The 24,840-nt window shown below is 41.0% G+C and overlaps 3 protein-coding genes across 7 annotated transcripts in view; all 3 read left to right on the top strand.

The window, feature by feature from the left end:
* ehmt1a (euchromatic histone-lysine N-methyltransferase 1a) overlaps positions 1 to 1,478 on the top strand; it is a 34,163-nt gene extending 32,685 nt beyond the window's left edge. For all 3 annotated transcript variants that reach the window (XM_074637180.1, XM_074637177.1, XM_074637178.1), the window contains one exon: positions 893 to 1,478. In XM_074637180.1, the coding sequence (XP_074493281.1) occupies positions 893 to 989 (97 nt within the window). In that variant the 3' untranslated portion in view covers positions 990 to 1,478. The remainder of the gene's footprint in view (positions 1 to 892) is intronic.
* An 87-nt stretch (positions 1,479 to 1,565) lies between these two features.
* LOC141768809 (voltage-dependent P/Q-type calcium channel subunit alpha-1A-like) lies at positions 1,566 to 3,977 on the top strand. Its single transcript, XM_074637184.1, has one exon. It carries the CDS (start codon positions 3,678 to 3,680, stop codon positions 3,960 to 3,962), a length of 285 nt encoding a protein of 94 aa, XP_074493285.1. The 5' UTR covers positions 1,566 to 3,677; the 3' UTR covers positions 3,963 to 3,977.
* A 2,872-nt stretch (positions 3,978 to 6,849) lies between these two features.
* The window catches only part of LOC141768803 (voltage-dependent N-type calcium channel subunit alpha-1B-like), a 211,022-nt gene continuing 193,031 nt past the window's right edge, over positions 6,850 to 24,840 (top strand). For all 3 annotated transcript variants that reach the window (XM_074637175.1, XM_074637176.1, XM_074637174.1), the window contains exons 1-2: positions 6,850 to 6,975; positions 8,526 to 8,665. In XM_074637175.1, the coding sequence (XP_074493276.1) occupies positions 6,883 to 6,975; positions 8,526 to 8,665 (233 nt within the window). In that variant the 5' untranslated portion in view covers positions 6,850 to 6,882. The remainder of the gene's footprint in view (positions 6,976 to 8,525; positions 8,666 to 24,840) is intronic.

Here is a 24,840-nt window from a genome sequence, read left to right as displayed (position 1 = left end):
CATAGGGCGGCGAAATGTAGGCCAACTATTCATCAAAATAACAATAATAATATAATAATAAAAAAGTAACCAACAGCAGTAACTACTAGGGATGGGTAATGATTTTACATTTTTCGAATAGTCATTAAATTATAAAAAATCGACTCGTTTATGCGACTATTGTCCTGTCTTAAAAAATATATATTTTCCCGTGTTTTAACGGTCGCAGGCGCTCCCTGGTAGTAACGTTACTACCGGTAAAACGTGTGTGGCACGTTCAGTTTGGCTCTTTTCTGTCAGCGCAGGTGTGTGTGTGTTTAAGAAAAATCGGCGACTAGTACCACAACAACTGTATTTGTGTTCAAATTAATGCCCAAAATATTCTTGGCTCGCGCCCTACGGGTGCTCGCATTAGAAGCCTCTCCGTCTCAAAGTCGCGGGATGGATTTTTGTTCCAGTCTGTCCTTGTTGCTAATAGAGGGGCTTCATAATTGTTTTTCACCTAGAGCGGCATTGCCCCAAGTGCAAGATGTTTGACAGTGGAATGTCGTCCAACTTTCTGCGTAGAGCTGTGGACTGAACAGCCACAGAGGGTAAATGCGAGTTTTCTCAGGGCTGGCTTGACAATCCCAAATACAAAACCTGGTTGGTTAAACAATTCCAAATGGGAAAAGAGAGCTGGATGCAAACTTTGTGTGAAATCGTTTGACATCTCAACCATGGGGCAGGCGCTGAAGGACTAGTCTTGTCACAGCATCCTCTTCACCCCGAGTCACAAAGTCCTAAAGTCAAATATGATCTGAAAAAGCTTCCGAGAAGTCTGGAAACATGAGTCTGAAAAGGTATGGAATTTTGAAATGGAAAATGTGTAGGAACCCTGTAATATGATGCACTGGTGTCTCTTCCTCATCAGGTTTGACTATGGTGATCACTACTGGAGGGTGAAAAGCAAGTACTTCAGCTGCCAGTGTGGGTCTCTCAAGTGTCGTCAATCAGCTGGTAGCAGATAGAAACTCCCCTTTTCTGCCTGGACACATTCTGCCGCTTTGACCTCTTTAATGTCAGAAACACTGTCTTCTGAACCAGATACCACGTAAGAGTGATGCTTTGATTACGTGAACACCAATGGGATTTTCTGGTATTCACCTGAATTCACAATTTTAAGGCAACAAATCAAAGATAAAAAATTGTGAAAATCTGTCATCTCAGAGCAAAGGATCTAACTTATTTATACACCTAATACGGTTACTTTTCTATATAAAGAACACTGCAGCTTGCCGCCAGCCAGAAATACTGTATGTGAGAGTGTGTTTAACTAGCCAATAATCAGGTTCAATAATTTTAATAGAGGATTTTAACATTCATGGACTATTCCTTTAATACTGCAAAGTGTTATATTTGTGGATTAATGAAGTGAAGTGATGTTTCCGTAGTCTGATCTCTTCTACGAGCGTGCTTTTTCTACATGTCTAATTTTCAATTAAACACATTTTAAAGCATCTTTTCATCTTGTTTTTTATTAATGAACTTAGATTATCAAGAGAAAGAAGAGACACAGCTTCTGTCTTCACTCCCTTCAGCCACAAGAGTATTAGCGAGGTCCAAGTCTGATGTAGGGTGATCAGGTCTGGCTCACGGTCGGTGTTCAAGTTCATCCCAAAGATTGTTGGATGGGGTTGAGGTCAGGTCTCTGTGCAGGCCAGCCATCTCCGTCCATGCTAAACTGGGAAAACAATTTCTTTACGGCGCTGGCTTTGTGCACGGGAGTATTGTCATGCTGAAACAGGAAAGGGACAAACACATACTGTTGACACAAAGTTTGAAGAACTCTATTGTCTAAACCAGTGATTCTCAAAGTGGGGTCTGTGGCACTCTCTCAGGGGGTCCGCAAAATAATTTGCTATAAATTATAAAAGTGTGCTGTATCATTAAAAAGTCCATATCTACAGATGGGGACCATTTGCGCCAATAAAACAAGCATATTGTGTCCATTACTCCCATCAAAAATCACCTTCTTACAATTTATAATATGGATGTTTTCCCAAATATATACTTTTTATAGATACAGTTTAGAGAGGAGAAACCTTCCACACCATTTCAGGTCTTATTTTCAAATGAATTCACACCCTTATCTAATCTTTATCTCAGGGTCGGCTTAAGGCATAGGCCATATAGGGGGTCGCCTCAGATACCACCTTCGTTCGCCGTTTAAAAAAATAAAAGAAATAATTTTAAAAAATACTTGTGGGCGCCCTTCCCCATTTTCTGCATTGAGGTAACAAATGAACAAATAAATAAATAAAAAAAAGAAATACACTTCCCCCCCCGTTACTCGTTGTAGTAAAACCGACTAATTACTTTTTAGCCAACAATATGAGGGACCAATTCTTTATTTATATTATAATAAATGCAGTTATTTTGAAAATAAAAATGGTGGATGTATGTTCAACATATAATTGTATGTCAATTGGCTAACTTCATCAATAAGTTTTGTTTTTTTTATTTGAATATTTCCTTGTAGTATAGAGTTCAACTTCTCCCAAGCAACAGATGTACTTGTTTTACTTTGAAAAGGTTAACCGGAACTTTCGTCCTCCTACCTAGTGTTTGGTGTACGCTGGACGCCCAGCCGATGTATAATAGGTTTTATTACAACTCCTTTCTTGTTTTATCTATTTTAATAATAAAGTACCAGCTAAACCAGTTCCTGCCTCGTAGCTTCATTGACCAGGGTCGCTACAATATTTTGGTATAATAAACACAAAAACATGTGTTCATAAACATGCTCTTATTTTGAAAGTTATCACGGAAGACTTTTTTTTATTCCGTGTAACTTGACCCCGGTGTGGCGGCTCGCTCTCCTCCCTGTTGCTATGGAAACAGGGCCGGTCCAGGTGGAGCCACTGACTGGCGTCTTCTCCGTCACGTGGGGGTCTCTGGGTCTCTGAGCTGCGGAGAAAGTAGCGGTAGTGTCTCTGTCTCTGTCTCTGCGTTCACACTAACGGAGGAGACTTTGTGAGAACAACCTGCTCAGCCGTCATTCCTCCTCGATAACCGATAAAAGAGAGGCTGACAGCGGTTTGTCGTCCTCACCTGGACGGCGGGACGAGCTGGTTCAAAGAAGGTAAAACAGAAGAATCATTCTTTTCACTGGAAACGAGTCTTTAGGGGACAGACATGTTGTTGTTTGTGGACGCTTTCTGGAGGGACATATATGTTGACTCCTCGTGCTGACGGTGTTTTCTCCGCTGTAGTGTTTTAGTGATAAACTGACATTATTTTACCCGGGGTTTTACTGGTTGAAGAAGCCTCCTGTAGCTCGAGCTGAAGCGGTGACGCCTGTATATATCTGAGCTCGTTCTGAGGACAGAGGACCGGGGCAGCCAGCCGGAGGACAAACACCCAGGAAACATGATGCATCATGGAGTCTGATCATCTCAACTTTGAGCAACAATTAGATGTCGGGTCCAGTGAGGGCACGGACAGCAGCAGCATCACAGACGAGCAGATAACAGACTAATCCTTCCTCTCTTTAGTCTGTTGTGAATGTTTGACTCTCCTGCTCGTGGACGTTACACGCACCTAAAGGACCTGGTGGACCTGGTGGACCTGTGGGACGGGGCAGTGTGTGTTGTGATGCTCCATCTCTTTTCAGGTGTCACTTTTGGTTTCTCCAGTAAGATCTGTGCTCTCCCACAATGGCTCGCTTCAAAGGCGTTCGGGGGTTCGGAGCACGCAGTCCCGCGGGCCCGCCGGGCAGAGGGGCCAGCCGGCAGCCGGGGCCTCCTCCTCTGGGGGTCCCCAGGGCGTACAAGCAGAGCATGGCCCAGAGAGCCAGGACCATGGCCATCTACAACCCCATCCCCATCAAACAGAGCTTCCTCACCGTCAACCGCTCTCTCTTCATCTTCAGCGAGGATAATTTCATACGGAAATATGCCAAAAAGATCACCGAATGGCCATATCCTTACAGTCCTGTCTAACCAGCATATATGCAGTTCTATTACGCCGAACTCCACGGCAAAATAGGTCCATTTAAGGTCCCTTACTTACCGGCATAAGATGCAAGTATCTAGGTAATGATACACTATCTTAAATGAAACGAAATTATAGACCCTTTAATTCGGCGTATATACAATATGCAAAGAAGCCGTTATACCATTAAATGTCAAACTTCTACAGTTGGTTCTCCTGTTGTTTCCACAGCCTTAATTATAGAGGGCAGTGCGGCAGCTATAGGGCCACAATTGGGAACTCTTCAGTCAATTTTCTGTAGAATATAAATATGCTGCCAGGTCTTATTTCAGAAAAGTTCTGTTGACAGGAAGGGAACCTCAAAGAGACACATTTCTGATGGAGTTCGGCTCTTTTTCACATTTCAACCTTTAATCAGTTAATAATTACCCGAAGGAAGTGAGGGCATAACATGTTGCTTGGTGTTTTTGGCAAGTTCATAAATGTGTTTTATGTCACTTCTATTACAAGGGTTTCTTGTCAACGATAATCCAGGAATATTTCTGCAGTTCGTCTCTATTGTGGGCAGATGGAGTGAAACCTCTGGTCAGAACAGGCATCATGCATCCTAATGCTGAATTCATGAATTGGGTTAGGGCACTTGAAGGTTTAAAGTGTACTTGGTAGACCATTGTCTTGGTGAGGGCTGTAGTCTGCAGATGGTGCTGTCCAGGGTGCTGAACTCCCAGCAAACAGCAGGCTGGCCTCAGCATCAAGGCGGTGGCAAACTGCATGGGTGTGACACCAAACAAACAAGCCGTAGCAATAAAATGCAGCAGGATGCAGGTTTCAAATTAGAAAACAACAAAATGAATTCTCACTCTTGCAGATTTGAATAGTTTCTGAGGAAAAGTGAGTGTTATAGGTGCTGCAATTAATTCACATTAAGTTGTGTAATGGGCTCCATTACTTAAGTCACTGGTTGGTTACCCCCCGGTGCTGAGCAAACATTTATCATGCTTTGATGCTGCAGTGAGTGCATTACTGAGCCCGTTATCCCGATGCAGAGCAATCATGGCAACGCTGCAGGAGGATCTATTGTGGCCCCCGAGCATCTGGAGGCTCGGTGGCTGGTGGCCATTGGCCAGCTCCCTCTCCTGAGGATGTCCTCCTCCTGGCAGAGCTGGAACAGTCCTGAGGGGATGCTGGAATACCCAATAATGTGCACATATCTGTGTATAATGTCTTTAAAATAAGAAGAATGAGAAACTCTCCTCTTACTTGATACTGCAGAAATGTTGCATACTGATGAGGGTCCCAACATTTTTTATCTGACAGGGAAAGAGAGGATTTGACTGAACTAGTTTCTATGGAGGACTGTATGGGGATATAAACGGCTAACAAACTAGTTTGTGGACATTGAGGTTAAAAGGACACTCCACCAAATTTACAAGTTACAAGTTCAGTTTACTCGTACATGAGGAGGAATAGTCAGCCAGTGACAACTGTTTTATGTCTTCTGTGGCTCTCTAAGGGAGCTTCCCAAAGTCTGAAAAAAATAACCCTGGTGATGTCATCGAGGTTATCTCAGCCTGCGAATGGGACTTTAAAAATGTAACTGGAAGTCTGCATTATAAATTGGGGCTGTGGGTTTTCAAAGAAGTCGGCATTAATAAGGCAGGGTGGGGGCTGATGGGGGTGGATGTTCTAATGAAGGATCCTATTTGATTGCATTATGGGAAAATTAGAGCCCAGTGTTTCTGGAGTTTGATCCATAGGGATTAAAAATCCGGATATCTCAACCTCTGCTGCTTCCATTTTGACTATGGAAGTAAATGACTAAATCCACTTTCAGTAATGCTGTGTCCCAATTCAATACTACATACAAACTGTATACAATAATTACTATATACTAGTCTTTACTTTATACCGTTTTAGCAGTTAGCATACAAGAAATCGACATACTTTACCAGTTTATACAAAGTTGTACAATATGTGTGCCATGGACCATATTCACACAGCGGCCGAGTTGCTCTTACATCACACTCAGTGGGAAGGATCAGTGGAAACTAGTCAGACAGCTATATAGCTGTGGTGAAGTGGTCCAAGCATTTGACTTGTGTACCCCAGCTAAGTGCTGAAACAAGTGTTGTGGATGTAACCTTCAATCCAGTTGCTGTATCCCTTTGTTTGGATTCTTTTGGAGATCTTTATAGACTTGTCTGTCCACATTTGATGGTTTCAACACTTAGCTGGGGTACACAAGTCAAATGTTTGGACCACTTCACCACAGCTATATAGCTGTCTGACTAGTTTCCACTGATCCTATAAGTATATTGATTTCTTGTATGCTAAAACAGTATAAAGTATAGACTTGTATGAAGTAATTATTGTATATCCTACAATTTGTGTATATGGTCCATTGGATGTCACTCAAACTGCCACTTCAGATTGCTACAGCCAATTACAATTAACAATGTTAGCAATTAAAAATACTATTGTTTAGGGTGTTCTTTGCTGTGAGCAGTTCCTCCATTTTCTTTGTGCATTGCATTGTGGGAGAATGTGGGGGGTGGGACTATACATCTTAAAACAAGCATTAGTAAGCCCACTAAATTGTGTCACTTTTCCAGTGTGAAGACACTGCATACTCAACAGCTGCTTAGAATTAGTATTTAGTATGAACTTGTCTGTCTGAATCTGCTGTAAAACTGTAGCTGCTTTAAAATTTGTGGATGCTAGACGTTATGTCTTTACATTTGCTAGAATGATCACCAAACAGAGAGTATGTTCCCAGTAGTGTTTTTTAAGAGTTTAGGGTGGATTTTTCCATTTTTCCATGGAAATTTGATGGATTGGTTTAATGGCGTTGTTTGTGTTTGCATGTGTAGCAACCTGTGAATGTGTTTTCCATAAGAGTTCCTTAACACCTTCACTCCATTTGAGTACATGATCCTGGCCACCATTATAGCAAACTGCATCGTGCTGGCCTTGGAGCAACACCTACCGGCCTCCGACAAAACGCCAATGTCAGAGCGTTTGGTAAGTGCTTTCCATTTCCTACTGTACAGCTCTTCATGTCTCATGCAGTAGAAAAAGATAGTAGACTGCAACCGCTGTGATACTCTGCTGTGTCTGACTGCTGCAATTATGCTCTGCTTAATCCACACCCCCCCCCCAGTCCATGTGTTCAAGGATTTGAAAATTTCAGAGCCAAAATACATTGAGTGAAAGTATCAAATGTTCAAATATGACCTGAAAACATGCAGCAGTAGTGACGCTGCTGTCATGAATTCCTCAACAGTAGATTTATTTAAAGATAGTTTTGAATACAAAGTAGGATTACATTTGATTTTAATTTGTCCCTCCTCCTCAGCACTGCAGGTGAAGCAGAATCCTGCAGAGCTGCCTTTGATCCCCCCCTGTGTATCATTACCTCAGGTTACCCCTGCTGCACACCCCCTACCCCCCCCCCCAGATCTCTTGTTAAATCTTTCCATGAAAGAAGCAAGTGCTGTGAAGCCTTCTGCCCAATCAAAGAGCTGCTGGTGGCGGAGGGTTTGGGGGGGCAGGGCTGTTTAAGAATGAAATGCCACTCCCCGAGGCAAGGAGCCTCTGAGCTACCCGCTGTCATTGATCCACTCCCTGAGATGGGCTGAAACCCCCGTCTGACAGACATACCACAAAGTTCATGATGATATGATCACGTGATCAGATATGTCATCAGGACTGTGCCCACTCCCATGTTGATAAGAGTATTAAATACTTGACAAATCTCCCTTTAAAGTACTATATGTAACAATTTATCGCTTTGTATTGCCAATGTGTGGACGGATTGTAATGAATCTTAAAAACCGAGACGTTCACCTGACTTTATTGATTGCCTATAACAGCGCTAAGGTTAGCCAGCTAGCTGTAACTTAGCTACATGGTGTGTGGATCTGCCGCTGGTTGCTTTGTAACGTTAGCTGATAAAGTAATTGACAGACTGCAAGCTAATATCATGGAGCCAATGGTCCAAATTAAATATTGGGACATTACAGAACATTATTCAAAGATATATGATTGTAATATATATAATTGCTCGGAGCACAAGCATGCGCAACAGGATGCTGACTACGATTCATTTAACAGCCACAGGTGTAATTAATAACAAGGATTTTCTTAAAGTTACATATAGTACCTTTAAGGTACATTTTAAACAAATACAAAAATTGTGATTAATATGCGATTAATCACAATTGTGATAATCATGACAGCCCCAGTCATTTTTTTTTAACTGTAGGACACCTTCATGTACTAAGGTGCCAAAATTCCCAGAAAAGAAATCAGAGGACATGACTGCAGTGTCCTCAATGGTAGTAGTTCCTGAGAGTTCTTCAGGGTGTTGAAGCATCTGATACAGCACTGGAGATTCTCACGGGATACTGAATCTTTATAGACCTACAGACTGATACCCTGGAGCTGTTGGAAGAAATTCATATGGACCCTTTTTTATTGGAGGGTGATGACATTGACTAGCCAATATCAGGCCAAATGGAAGTGTGTAATTTCCTGAATCCTCCTTACTCTACTCTGCTTTTTCCTCGCAGGACAACACAGAGCTCTACTTTATTGGAATATTTTGTTTCGAGGCTGGCATCAAGATCATCGCCCTGGGCTTTGCCTTTCACAAAGGCTCCTACCTGCGTAATGGCTGGAATGTAATGGACTTTGTGGTGGTCCTAACAGGGTGAGTAGCACTGGCCTAATGGCTTATACAGCTGCTAACTGACAGAGCTGATGGGCAGCAGCGATTAATGAGGGGAGGGGAGAGCTCTGCTGTGTGTGCGTGTGTGTGTGTGTGTGTGTGTGTGTTGCGTTTCTAATGATCAGTAGAGCCGAGCCATTCCAGATGGCAGGGTGTTTTCTTCCTATCTGAATAAACAGTCTTGATAATGTGGTATTGTCCACGTTAGACATACAGAAAACCAGAGGGACTCCTTGTATATACAGTGCAGAAATTACTGCAACATCAGATTTCAGTGAAATGTTTTTTGGTGGTGTCCCAGCACACCTTTAGAAATTATTTTCAAGCACAAACGAGTTTTGCCTTCAGTTGAAATTATTTAGAATTTTCCGGTAGTGATGGTCAGAACTTGTTTCAATACGTTGTGTCGGAGCTTGTGTCAAATGACGACTACCACGTGGTCGACGAAGTCCGAGGCTTCAGACGTCACTGATGCTTTTCAAAGTGCTTCTTTGGTTTGACAGCTTGCAGCTCAACTATATGCACAGCTGATACATACTATAGCATTGAGGACGAGAAGAGAGGAGAATACTTGAGAGATATGTTGATGTACTCTAGAAGATCATATAAGTATGCAAACATTTCAATCTGATACAAAGTAACAAAAGGTCATTAAAGTCATTATTTAATGACTACGACTTTAATTACCTTTTATTAAAGTCATATATTAATGAATATCCTTCTCCAAATCACATCACATTACATTGAGCCATAATCACTTTTGCCTAGTATTTGTCAGGGAGAAAGCCCCAGAGCTTCATAAGACTTTGTCTGCCCATCACTAGTTTCCAAATGTTGACAGGAGTTGTTTTTTCTGGATTAATCAATATATTATTCAGTCTATGAAATGGTAAATATAATGACAAATACCAGTGACAAGTTACTCGGGCCCACAGTAATATCTTAAAATTGCTCAACCTATTTTGTTTTACCCAACAGTCAAAAAGCCCTAAGGTAACAAATCCGTTTTTTAATAACTATAATCAGAAAATGTTTAGTATTTTAATTGATAACCCTTTAAGCTGTTATCACAGTTATTGTTCTTTAGCAAACTGATTAACTGAATCATTGTTTCAGCACTTTGTAAAGCTGACGGGGATAGCGACATAGGATGCTATTACGCTGCAGAAAGTCCCTTGGCGCTTGCCGGTTTCACCAGAGTACGGCCCAGCCTCTCTTACATAATGATACAGAGATTTATTTGGGGCTTGTGTGAGGAACGTCATTGCAATAAACAGGGCCTCTGCCAATTCCCAGACCTCTCAACATCTCAACATCCCCGCCCCTCCCTCTGGAAGTCACTGGGAGTCACTGGGCCTTAATCCTGTTGGCTGAAAAGAAGGGGAAGCAGTTAGTGGGAAATATGATAAATGCCATCCAGTCTGGAATGATGCCGAGATCTGTTTGTGTGTGTGTCTGCACATGTCTTCGATCATACTAGTGCTCTGTGTTGTTTTATCCTCTTTACTACAAACCAGTAGTGTCATGTATGTTCCAAAGCAAACCATAATATTTTAGATGTTTGAAAACGTTGTTTTTTTTCTACCTTCCAGGCAGTAAAAGGTTACCATTCATTTCACTAGTGTGACAATATACTTGCAGATTTGCAAGTTGCAATAACAATAATGTACGCTTTAGTCACATTGTTGGTTTTGGTCTTTTCATGGGATTTGTTGACAAAAAGGAAAAAATGCACAAGACCAGCCTTATCCTTTCAGCAGTTTTCAAGTGTGTGAGTTAAATGTCATACCAGACTGAAATGAATTGAGCGCTGAGATCAGTACTGAGCTACTGACTACGTAAGGATCTTGGGGGTCTCTCTACCGGGCCATCAGTGGTATACTGCGATATTTAGCATGAACATCCCTTGACTTGAACAAATACAAACAAACAAAACAAAAATGAGTGTACAGCTTTATTAACATTAGCAATAGGCAAGCTTAAAGGTGCAGTTTGCTAGTTGTCTAGGAGTGTAACGATTCATCTACTGCATCGATGTATCGATTTATATTCCTACGATCCAACTACATCGATAGTTACTCGGCAAGTTGTCCGTCACGGGAGACGTATATCGATATAAAATCCATTTGAAACTCAAAAATCAGTTGTATTGATACTAAGGATTTGCACCTTGTATTTAAGGACGACAAACATCATATGAAAGTATTTTTTAGCACTTTTATTAGTAAAGATATGTTAAACGTTACTCCGGTTCACTCTCCAGACATGCGTCAGCTTGCCAGCTCTGCCCTCTGCAGCGCGAGCACGCATCCATGGCTTGCATGCAGACGAATAGCGCGCTGGACTCCTCAATCTCTCACGTGAGAGGTAGCGGCGTGGAGGGAGATGAGCACCGGTCTGCATGAGACGAGGGCGGCTTCACCCACAGGTGCTTTCCCCGCGCGCTGTCGGTTTTTCATTCAGAGAAAATGACTTTCCTTTCCCCGTCATGATATCTATGTGCACGTAGTATCAGCCTCACGTATCCAGCCGGAGAGCAGACGGTCCGCGAGGCAAATCATCACGACGGGAGTAAAGTATAAAACAAAACAGAAATTCAACTAACGTTAGTCTAACGTAGTTTTAAAATGTTTTTCCGTATGTTTTCATGTTTGAAAAGAGCCCAAATGAACACTGTAGGTGGACTACTTGATTACTATAAGCAGATTATTTAAACAGCGTTTGTAGAGGAATGATTCTGTCCCAAGCTGTTTGATCACTATCAGCTGTTTGATCACTATCAGCGGTTGATCTCTGTATTATTGATCTACCGTTTATACTGAAAATGAGGACAGAAGCAGCAGGTTACTTGTAAAACTTGTTGTTTACTTGCTTTTATCCATAATTAATTTATCCCTGATTCCCTTACAAGAAAAACTTTGAGGAATCCTGACCTGCTCTGTCCAGTATCAGCTATTTATTTCACAGTCACACTGACTGAATTTTTGGCAAAAAAAGTTACTGTATCGATTTCAAATCATCGTATCGTATCGTATCGTATCGTATCGTATCGTATCGTATCGTATCGTATCGTATCGTATCGTATCGTAACGTATCGTATCGTATCGTATCGTATCGTATCGTATCGTATCGTATCGTATCGTATCGTAACGTATCGCTCTAGATGAGCCAAATATCGTCCTTGAATCGTATCGGAACCATTGAAATCGTATCATATCGGAATAAAAACGTATCGTTACACCCCTAGCCCTCTCTAGAGCCAGTGTTTGGTTTGTCCGTTCTGGGCTACTGTAGAAAAATGGCGGCCGGCTCCAAGGAAGAGGAAGTTAATTTAAAAAGTTAATTTTCTCCTGATTTGTCTGTCTGAAAATGACACTTTTGTGTAAGATATGTGGCTTTTGAAAAATGGGTCCAATATTTACTTTGGTGACTATGGGGGGAACGAATCTGTCATAGAGTCATAATTTGATTCATCTGGCAAGTCATAATGCCTCTGGTTTAGTCTACTGGTTATTAGGGAACGCAATAGGTCAATCTGATAAGAGCGCCCTCTGCTGGATCACAAGGCAAACTACTTGAAATGCTATTAGTCTGTACATTTTGAACAGGTCATTACATTTCAAATATAAAATTTTTTCTCACATTCAAATGGAAATTTGAATTTTGAATCAAATTGAACAGCCCTAGTATGTGCAGGACACAATAAACTACTACTAGAATATATGTATGAGTTATAGTAAGGAGGCTAACAGATGCAAAACTAGCTAGGAACATGTCTTCTTCTATGTTTGTGCAAGTATGTAAGAGCTGTGTGAGTGCACGTGGGTGGGTGTATGCATATATGTGCATGTATACAGCATCTGAGTGGGCTGAGTGTAGGGGTGAGGGCTATTGACAGGTTGTCAAGGCCTGTATGCAGCCAGAGCCTCTTCCAGTGTGTATGTGTGTGGAAGGGAGCGGCCCAAGCGGGCCTGATTGAATTGGAGCTGAGCAGGTTGACATGATAACCATAATTGAGGGGCTGGGTTGTGGATGGAGGCCATTACAGCAGCAGTCTGGACTTCCCGTCAGTGCCACGCTACACTGACTGGTTGAGCCACGTTGTCAGGGTAGATACCGGATCGCTCATATAAAGTGCATGCAGCTGAATGCACGTGCACTTTTAAACATGCATGTACACACATGCCAACAAATCACTTCTCTATGATGATGTCCATTTCCTGCAGGATGTGCTGTGTAGAATACCCAATGAGGCATTAGCAATGACTCACTTCATTCAGCTCATTTGGACAGGAATGAGCAAAATATCAGCTCAGCAACTTGTTGGTAATAACACCGTTTCACTGTTTTCTTTGGTATAAATATAAAAAGGTAGGGTGGGTCTGTTAAACTGTTATATATATAGCTATTACACTGTTAGCTCATCAGTCACCATTAGCTGTGGGTGCAACTCAGTGTTCTTTAAAGGTTCTCTATAGAGCATTAATATAGCATCAAACAACTATTGTCTATGTAAAGAGATAGAGGTGTGATGTCTACCTGAGCAGAGAATTAAGTCGTTCTCCCTCTGTGTTTGTTGTAATCTGAGTTTCTCTGTGCTTTGTTGACATAGCCGGGCCGGCCACTTGCTAGCTCACAGCTGCCGCTCTGCACTGCTTTCATATGATGGTTACAGTTGATAACGTCGTCATCGCGGAAGCGTAGCACCCGCCCTCTGGTCCCCCCCCCCCCCCCCCCCCAGATTAAAACTCTGTCAGCACTGTTGCCGTTGTTTTCACTGTTAATGCTGTAAGCACCGTTAGCTGTTAGCACCGTTAGCTGTGAGCACCGTTAGCTGTGAGCCGACTGGCAATATAAATGCTCCAAATCTTGCATTTAGCACCTTAAAAGATTTTTCAGGAAAATGGTTAAAACAACATATCATGTCTATTGACCTCAACAGCATAAAGGACAACATTTACATCCATTTATGTTTTTACCTACTGGTGCATTTGAAGGGAGGCTGAGTAGCCAGGGGAGATACTGTATATAGGCTAATATAAAATACCTGAATGCTGTTTGGTGCTGCCAGCTAATAGTAGGTATGGAGATTCAACCTTACTGTCAATTTACAAAAACACTGAGCTAAAGTTAAAAGTGGATAAAAAAGCTCAATGACAGTGACAGTGTGCACTCTCAGAACAAATAAGTGTATTTTCCCAAATATTGGACCTTTTTAATTAGGGGTGTAAGAAAATATTGATACACGTGAGTATCGCAATATTATGTTTTGTGATACTGCATCGATTCTCCAAAACGCTGTATCGATTTTTAATTGACCTCTGAAAAATCCCGGCCGCTATTCTGTCTTTTCGGAGGTTGTAGCGGATTTTAAAGCTAGAGTGAATGTACTGGCATCATATGAAACTAGAAAACCCTAAGGAATCCATTGGTACCAACCATGTCATAGTTGCATGTCACAAAGGAGGCTAAATAACGCTCCAAAGTTGCATTCAATTTTCAAGCTGTGTGAATGAAAATGGGTTCAATATGGGTACCCACGAGTCTCCCCTTTACAGACATGCCCACTTTATGATAATCCCATGCAGTTTTTTCTTACATACAGTACAAATGTGTTATTTTCACCTATTCTAAAAATGATGTGTTTGGATATTTCTGCATACTGGGATCCATAAATAGTCTAAATGCATAAATTGGGTATGACTGTAAAGCTGAGACTGTTGTAGATCCGATGAGTCCAACTGTATTCATGTGTAATGATGTTAGTCCCCATAGTAGCCATTTCACATAGTGACTTTTTTACTCAGATTTTATACATATGGTGGTGTGTCTTTATACTATGACAGTTTTCCTAAAATAAGATTTGAAATCACAATAAATCGCCTTGCTTACAGTATCGCAGTATATTGCATCGTTAACCCTGTATCATGATATGTATCGGATCACCAGATTCTTGCCAATACACAGCCCTACTATTAATATAAAAAAAATGTTGATCAATTGAGCTTTAAACTGGCAATATCTGTATTTTATCAACAATTTTTTTTATTTAATTAATTCTATTCTATAGGAATAAAGAAATCCTTGTTGTGCCTGGATTCTGCTTGGTCTGACCACTTTGCCTTTTACAGTACTATAGCCCACTGATGCTTTTAGCTACCTCAGTTGGTCACATGACCCTCATTATCCACTTTGTAGTGCTCCTTTGGGAGCCTTCCAGGATGTGTCACCCTGCCATAGGAAATAGTCGTATTATCTCAAATTCTGTTTTTTTTTTTTGTGTTACATCATCAATCATTAATTGGTAGTATTCAGTGCATGATGTATTTCGCATTTCATTTTGTTCAATGTACTCAATTTATTTTAGTCTGCCTTGCTTCTACTTCAGTCAGTGTTTCCATGGGTTTCCCAGAATGCCTTTTCATAAATCCCTAGAAAGGGAGGTGAACTCTGCTGGGCCTTCAGCTGTTATTTATACACATAAGGGGAGAGAGTGACAGTCATGGCATAATAACAGGAGGAGAGCGAGAGTTTCGAGGGAGAAATAGTGAGAGTCATGCTCCTTATTATTCTGGTTTACTGAGGCGACTGGGGCTTGACAAACTGGTGTCTGCCTTTTCTATGACAGATGTTTATGGAACAATATTTACTGCAGATGTTTTGCATATCATCCGCTGACAAACTGCACTGCAGCACAGCTACAGACACATTGACCCGACATGACATCGTCTACAACAGCCAATTAGCAACGAGCAACAAAGGGAAAAAAAACAACTAAATAGTCCAGAAATGCAAGGAGTGTTGTCATTAGCTGCCATCTACTGCAGTATTTTAGGGTCCTTAATGGTAATTCAGTTTTATTACAACTTGTCATAGCTGGGCAATCATTCCTATCAGCAATAATAACATTGGACTTATCAAGTTAATTGCTGAGATCTGGGAACATGGCAACATTGATGAAAGGAAGCCAGATTGGGCAAGAAACAGGGACACAAGACAGGGTTTTAAACAAATACCTCAGGTAATTGCAATTACAATTTCAATTATTATTATTATTTTCTATAAATGAAATGATAGGCATGTATTTGTGGTCTGATATGCAAGTGGTTTTATATGTGTTGATTAAAGCTGCATAGTTGGCCAGTTATGTAATAATGACCAACTGCTGGTAAGTCATATCTGACGGGTTTTGATAGCAGACGGATGGCTGATACTGTTGACAGCTCTGAAGCTTCATAGACTGACAGGACTCTGAATCCTGGAGGTAGTGATCCAGACTTCTAAGGCGACGGGCTTAAAACGATGATTTCATGTGCTTAATTGTTTAACTGGGGGATGCAAACAACTCACTAATCACCAGCTGTCCGCCATTTACACTTCACAACTGCTATCCGAGGTTACCTAGATTCATCGTGATTAGACTCTACTGCACGAATATGAGATGATTTATTCAGAGAGTTTTGGAGCAGACTCCATGGACGGCATGGCCGAGACCAGTACAGATCCTCTGCCGGAGGGCGGCCGAGCCTCTTGACTGCCCTCTGATGGTTGGTGGAGTTGTGGTGGCTGCAGGTGCGTTGGAGTAGAGCAAGACAGTGAATGAGGAAATGGGTGGTTTCTGAATGGGAAGAGGTGCAGTAGAAGGTCCAAGCACATGCAGTGATTGGATAAATGAGATGAAGTGGGAGGGATGAGGAGATAGGAGAGGCTGGACCAGAGAGAAACATGCAAATGAACCTGGCTCAGTGTTAGTGTTGAACTACAGGAAACTTCCAATTGTTCATGTGAAAAAAGACTTACCACTCTGTTGGTCTTTTTTGAACACCAAAAAGGCACGGCCTACTCCTTTTTCCAGGCATCATAATTATAGTGAGTGGTGTTTCTTCTTTGACAAAACCATCTTTTCCCAAGAGTAAATGGCACAGACACCGCCATACAAAACGCATATTAACCAGACAACAGCCAAGAATTTCATTTGTTTGTTCCGCTAACTCATTAAATTGTTATTGATTAATTGCGGCTGAGTGGAAATAGTTGTCATTATAGCCGGTGAAATGAACAATCACCGGCTTAATCTTTGCTAAGAAACTGTAAACTATATTTAAAATTGCTGCTTTTGACATTTGAAATTTGCAATTCGAGTTGTGATTTTGATATAAAAACAATTAAAGGTGCAATGTGTAATGCCGAGCCACCTTTTCCAAAGAGCTAGGGGGCAGCATTTCACCTCTTCTACTGGGTCTATAAAATCTGATTATACAGTCATCAGTTATAAATAAAAGTAAAGACAAATACTAACTAACAGCAGGGCAAGAATATGCAAAATTCGACCAAACTGCTGGAACTCTGAGTGGCGGTCAAAATAACACTGCTATCTTAATATCTTCACGTTAGCCATATTTGTGTTTACTGTGCTACTGACCACGCTGCTTCGTCTCGTCCTCCGCGGTCAGGACACCACCCTGCCGGGGACAGAGTGGTCGGACCCCCAGTCAGTAGCTGCAGCAACTTGTTTTCTTGTTCCTGCCACTTTGAATTTAATCCAATAAACAAACTATAAAACGGACACGGACCATGGATGTATTATTGACAAGTCCTCAGGACACTTCTACTTGTTCGTCCTCTCATGTTGGACTGAGGGCAGACTGGACGCTACAGTGACTCACTATCGCCTCTGGAGGTACAAGTGGTATTATAAGACAGGACGGGTTAGGGCTAGCTGGTTAACATGCTCATTTCAGTAGATATCTCTGCAACACAATACATAGACGTCTTTGATATAACGTCAACACTGTAACCTCTTCATATTTTGTTGATAATGTTCGTTCATTTTTTTAACGTTTTAAACTAAAATTCTGGCCAGATCTTACACATTGCACCTTTAATCCAAACTTAGTTGGAAGAGAAGTGAAGAGCGAACGGTGAAATTATTACCCAAACTGTCTGTTGTAAACATCCATCACAGTTGACAAATTGATTTCAAATTGGACCTACTGTGATTTTTGTGCACAAACTGTTTTTCTGTGCAATGAGGGATTATTACCGACATTTCAGTATACCAAATAAAGTGGTTTAGGCCAGGGGTTCTCAAACTTTTCCATGGCCAGGGAGCCCTTAAAGAAGAGAAAACATTTCCAAGGGGCCCACTCATAATCGTAAACGATTAAGCATATGCTTACTGCCGTTTTTACTTTTAGATGCCATTGGACCTAATTGTATTCTAAACCTTTTCAACTTAAATACTTCAGACCTGTTTGATAGTGATAAACAGAAACACATTTCAATTGGAATCATGTTAATACCACTTTGTTTTGCTCTGATATTCCGGATGCTTTATAATCAGATATTGCTTTAGCTTGGCTGGCTTCATGGCTTCGTTCGCTAGCACCTGAAGACACTTGACGCATTTAGGTCTCCCGTTGCTCGATATAACTGTCCTCATACTTTCTCAATTCACCTAGTTTGGGCTTAGCGTCACTTGACAATGTGGACTGACTCAAATATTTCTCCATGCTCACCAGCTAGCTAGCTGGCTAATAAGCTAAGCTAAGCATTAGCACCCTGAGTGAAGTGACTGATTCATGACAGATTGACTTGATGTGTCACAATCAAGTATTGACGCAAATGGTCCCCCATCTGTCGATATGTACATTTTAATGATACAGCACAATTTTCATAGCAAATTATTTTGCGGACCCCCTGACAGAGTGTCATGGACCCCTTTGGGGTCCCCGGACCCCACTTTGAGAATCACTGGTTTAGACAATATGATTTAAAGTGAGTTGGCTTGTTTGTTTATGATCAGACCTTGGTGAGCACAATGACCAAAACTAAGAAAACAAGGCCCAAGTTGTGCCAAACCAGAATCATCATTTGAACTGCAAAAACCCATCTAGATTGAGGTCTACAAAAGGCTTTTCTACCCTGACAAAAATACATTTCTATCTAGTGTTAACACCGTTATACATCTAAATAATATATATTACTGTTGTGTGAGGCAGTTCAAGGGGCCGTCTCCTTCTAACACCATTACCATTTTGAACATGCCATCAATTGATCCTCGTGCACATAGTACATGTGTTTGCTCTCGGGACATGCAGGGCCTGAGCCATCTTTCATGAGCTGCTAATCAGATCATGTGGTGGGCTGCATGAACAGAGGAGCCTGGGTTCAGATCCCGTAGGCCAGGCCCGACCTCTACCATGTTCCAATAAGATGTATGGAGTTGCTAATAAGAGCATATATCTGCCTCTCCATGCTCCCACCCAGATCAATAGTGTATTGAGCTGAACGCAGAGGGAATAGATTCACTTCAGCACTCCTCTTTATAGCTGGCCGGATCAAAGCGGCTGCAGTTGGATCTCTGCAGTGGCTCGTTCCTACAGTGCAGCCTACCCTCCCCACTGCCACACACACACACACACAGCCTAGGATAGCACTGCTCGGTTGAAGGGTAACATTTTTCCAGTCATTTTCAATAACTTATACAACATCTCACAACAAGAATAAGGTGGCTCTGTTTTAAGAATTTCAAATTTCTTGTGTGTTTTTACTAGGGCTGTCAATCGATTCAAATATTTAATCATAATTAATTGCATTATCCATAGTTAATTACGAATAATCTCAAATTAATCGCACAATTTGTATCTGTTCAAAATGTACCTTAAAGGGAGATTTGTCAATACTCTTATCAACAAGGGAGTGGGCCAATATGCTTGCGTTGTTTTATGCTTGTCTCACTGTGCTGACTTGACTATGACTTGCCCCGAACTGCATGTGATTATCATAAATTGGGCATGTCTGTAAAGGGGAGACTCATGGGTACCCATAGAACCCATTTTCATTCACATATCTTGAAGTCAGAGGTCAAAGGACCCCTTTGAATATGGCGTAAGTTTGCCGTGTTATTTACCCAAGCTGGTATGACATATTTGGTACCAATGGATTCCTTAGGTTTTCTGCCCGCTACAACCTAAAAATAACAAGATGCGTTAACGTGCTAAAGAAATTAGTGTTAAAACTGCGTTACGGCATTGTTATCGCGTTAGCTTTGACAGCCCTAAAATACAGTTGCAAACTTTCGACAGACACTGCTGTATAACTAATATTACTGTTACACTATGTTTTAGCATGTTACAGATTCACATTTCACTGGTTTTATTACAAAAATTTATAAACTTACTCAGGTGAAATGTTTGTTTTCACCCACTTGTGGTCCCATTCCACTCGCTCTCAGGGAATTTTCTAAAATGAAGGAAAAAATGATGGGCCCCGTAACTTATGTAGCCTAAACATGTAAGCTTTCGTAATAAGCCATTTTCAGAAACTACATCGCTGTTATGTAGTATGCAGTTTCAGAATGCCTTAATCATTTCAACTGTGGATATAGTTTGTTGAACAATAATCCCATGATCTGCCGCTGTTCAAATCAATCTCTTATCATCTTCATCTGCACTTTGTTACTGTTCTAATAGCCTTACTCTTCTTTTCTGGCAAAAATAAATAAGGCCCTGTATTTAATGCTATGCTTGCATTTCTTCTAGCAGTCTCTAAATTGTTGTCCTTCCTTCATTTTCTACACCTGAGAGAAATGTCTTAAGGTCTTTACACACGGGGGCCGAGTAATTCCTCCATCAATGTGTTTTTTCAAACTGTTGTTTTTGTCATGAATGAACTTTCACACAGAACACATATATTACGCGGCGAAAAAGCTGCGTAATTGTTTTTGGAACGAGGATGATTCTCTGAGCTTTCGCACCACGAATAAAGGCATCAACCAGACTGCCTTGAGTTGCACCTATATTTATGAAACAACAACATGAAGGCTCTGTAGTCTTAACCAAGACTGTAAACTTTATTACTCCTTTCAACCTTGACAAAGGCAGCGCGTACCAGATCCACTCTTTCCTTTCTTACCTTTCACAATAAAAGCCCTATGTATAATATTCGCATGCAAGTATTTTGCATTTTTTGTGTTTTTTCATATTGCTCCCGGTACGTAAAGGCTTTTATTCTAGCTGCACCCTCAGTGCATGCCTAATGTCTATACTGCCATAGTTTTGTGGTTTAAATCATCGGGTTAGATAAATATTGGTGAGTGTTGGAAGTAATTCCAGCCAAGTCGCAGTTTCTGGTAAAAATGTTTTGTGCTGAAAGAAATAGAGAAAAGTAGGTGTTTGTCCTCCTGTAAGCCCCCCCGTCTGTTTTCTTTGATCCCTGTAGACTCAGACGTACTGTGGAGTGGCACAGCCTTAGCAACAGGCATATTGATATGATTATGATAAGAGCCAGTGTGTGTATTTGCTGTGCAAATGCCTTGTGATCAACATAGGATCCTGGCTCTCTCTCAACAGCATCCACACCTCCCCCTGAACTAACACTAGGGACTGCTGGCTGGCTCTCTGTGTTTTGCAAACAGACTGACAGTGCCAATGGTAGTAACAGTGTGTGATACAGCACAGCTTTGTAGATGCGTACGGAGTGGCAGGAAACCAAAAGAGAAAACACAGGATAGCTGGATCCTAATGAAAGCACTGTAAAACATGAGGGATGAATACTGTTGTTGAAATAAATTTTTCTTTTTGTTCCCTCTCTTAAAATTGAAGGTCTAGAAATGACTTAAACATCTGGAATTTTACTTAAGGAGACATTGAGTGTGATGTGCTCATATTTAGTTTGAATCCATATTCCACTGCTCTATTTAAATCTCCTGCACTCTGGGAAGTAGGTGGTGGTACGCCTTGTGTGATCGTGATCTGCATTTTAACCCAGAGGAGGAAGGACGTGTTTGTTTCCAACTTGAAGGCTGAAGGCACGCTGACTTGAATATGAGGTTATACTTGGCCCCTGTAATTTATGCTTGTTTGCTTGACACAGTCACACAAAAATAACTTTTTTTCCCCCCCTTTATTTGTACAGGTAATCTCATTGAGACACAGGGTATCATTCTCTTGTCTTAATTTGTGCTACAGTGGGGTACAATGGGGTTATTTGTTTCATTTTGAAGTATTGAAAGGTCTTGAGAGTCATTATTGTAAGCATGAAAATGTCTTTTGTCAACTTATTTGTATTATAGGGTGAGTCCCTTTTTGTAGGTTTTTATATCATTATTTTTATATCATCAAACATGTTACATGTCCCTTATAAATTAAAAAGAAAATACCACTAATTTGTGAGGGAAATGTCTTTATTCTTTGATTATTGGGTTGCTGGACATTTTTTTATAAATAATGTCTGACAAACACTGATATATTTGACTTCAGGACATCTCTGCCTACATACGTGCTGAAAATCAAACATTCATACTGTATTAATTTAGATATTTGCCAAATTAAAAGTCCCTAAAAGTGTATGATTCAACTTTTTCTCACGGTCTAGTATTAAAAAAGTTAACACAAATTGCAATAAATCGTAATATTGAATCGCAATACTTAAAAATCATAATACATATCGAATCGGCAACCAGGTATTGTGATAGTATGGAATCGGGAGACAGGTGTATCGCCCCAGCCCTAGTGTATATACATCCTTATAGTCAGTGTATTAATACAGTAAGTTAGATGATGGTCAGCATGTTCCCAGTTTGGAGAAGCAGACAGGAGTACCGGCACGGAAGCTAAACACAAATGTCATATTAAATCACTCCATTTCCTCATTCACAACATCTCTTACTAAAAGGCAGGAAAAGGGTATTCAATATAGGCTCTATATACCTACACAAATATACTATGAACTGTGCTTATCTTTGACCTGTTCAAATCTATTAATGCTTGGTACTTTTTCCTCATTCGCCCTACAGAGAGCTGTGTGCACGCCACGTTAGTTCGGATCTGAAAGTCACACAATAACGCAAACGTACTAACCGATCGATGCAGCGGTAGACCAGCAACTCCTGTGTTCTGCGAGGTAAAACGTTTTTGTGAATGGAGTCTGGTGGCTTTGAAGATGGTGATATAACTGCTTCAGGTCGACGGCGAGGTAAAGCTGTGAAAATATTCTAAATATAGCGTACACTTAAACTGATAGCGATTTTTTTAGGTGGCTAAAATAATTTTTTCTCCCGTCCACAGCTGCTTTTTTGCATTTTGAGATCGCCTGTGAATGAAACTATTTTGTTTATTTATTATTTTAACTTGTATCGTCAGTTGGATGAATACTGATAGCGGCCAGCAAATCAGGTGTTGTGGCTCCAGAGCGCTGCTTCAGGTTATCAGAACCTAGACTGGACATTTGTGATGATGGCTCTGTGGCCCGGGCTAATGCACACAGCCCACCACAAATCTCTGGAGACAATCCAGACTGTGGCGTTTGTACAATGAGCTCTTCTCTAATCAGCCTGTCTCTGAAGAGAAAGGCTGGAGCAAATAAATAAATAATTGATTAGGTTCCACTGTGGATAAATTAGCCCAGTTAGAGAGTGCATTTTATCCTCTTTGATAAGCACTGTGCACGGTATTGCTACAGTATACTTTACCTGAGGCATATTATACATTCTGCTATAAATACAGTGTTTGACATTGTGTACTGTAAGCATTAACCCTTACCTGCCAAAATCAAGCTCTGACACTCAAAACGTGAACTTATTTCAGTCAGACAACTCACTCGTGGTCTCTGCTGTCAGATATGAATGTGTCCGCTGACTCCTGGTTGATGACCTTTGACCCCTTGCCAGGCGATGCTGTGAGCCGTTTTGGTCTGGCGTTCACAGACAGCTGATGCTTTGTTATTTATTTTTGGATGTTAAATCAGTTTGTTGCCCAGAATTCTTGCTGTAGTGGAGAAAGATCAACATTTAACACCCAACACCAAAGCTCATCCTTTAACAGAGACGGGAGTTACAGTCTCTCCCCCGTATACAACCACTTCTCATCATGTGAACGAAGTTTGCCACTTGAGTCATGTGATGTGATAGCACCCAAGCCAGCTCCATAGAGTGGTAGAGTTTTTCCGTAACATAATCTCCACAAATGAACACCACATTTGTGATTTTTGAAGCGTAAATGCAATCGGCAAAAGTAAAAAACTACCGTTAGGCTATAAATGAACCACGGTCGCATTAATGCGAGTATACACAACGAGGCTGTAAAGGCGGACGAGTCGTCGCGATGACGTTTAGTAGTCTCATTTAGCCACTAGTTAGCAACCGCCTTTTTTAAGAAACGTAAAAGCTTCAACATTCACAAGTGGGATTATTTACTGACGTATTTTATATCGTAGAGCAAAACATTGAAATCTCTTAAGCTTGTATTAACCACAGATCTTATTTTTCAGGCATTTAACCATTCAAAAACCCATTGACTTCCAGATGAGGGAAATGCTAACATGCTAACTCATTCCGGGTTTTAGAACTCATTCCTGTAGCACTCTATTCACTGAAGAAGTCCTAGTGCTCAAATCCTAAACCAACACATACAAGATGTCCTCAAAGAGCTCAGGAAAGCAGTAAAGATTGTGGTTAAAATCACACAGTGGAAAAAACACCACAGTTTAACATCTGTTGTGTACACAGTTTCAAACCATCTAACTCCTCCCTCGCTCCGTGATAAATCTTGACAGAGCTCCAAAGCCACAGAGCACATTATACAGCTGTTTTTACAGAATAGGTAGTACTTCCCATGACTGTAAATCTGTTGAGTACCCCTTTAAACCTCACCCTGGGTTACAACCCCCCCGCCGCCGACGCATTTGACATTCATTTGATGTAAGCTTAGTTAACAATTAATTCAATTAAATATGTAGGAATCCACACTGCATGCTAGATTAGCCTGGAGCATTGAATATTTCTATTCTTTGTGAGGTTTCAGAAGGAGAATCGCCAAAAAATTGTCATATGTTTTGGAATTTTGGCATATGAAAAACGCAAAAACGCCATCTTTAAAGATACTGAATATCAAAATAAATGTCAGCTGATTGCATGTTCAGTCCTAAAGTAATGGTACCAGCTTCCTAAAACCCAGCAGTGAAATTCTAGTGTGCTCAGTAGCGGTAAAGAGCCCCGGTGGGGATTGAGGTGCTTGACTGCAGAGATGTTGTACGTGACTCTCCAAGCCATTTGTTTAAATGGACTTCATTCTCAGGAAGTGGAGGGTTATGCTGGGAAATGTGAGCTGTGCCTCTAACTTCAACCCCACCTACCAATAAACAGGAACTGAGGGGAG

The sequence above is a fragment of the Sebastes fasciatus genome, chromosome 6 (assembly GCF_043250625.1).
Source record: "Sebastes fasciatus isolate fSebFas1 chromosome 6, fSebFas1.pri, whole genome shotgun sequence".
NCBI lineage: Eukaryota > Metazoa > Chordata > Actinopteri > Perciformes > Sebastidae > Sebastes > Sebastes fasciatus.
Note: the sequence above shows the minus strand (reverse complement) of the source record. Positions and strands in the feature narration are given on the sequence as shown.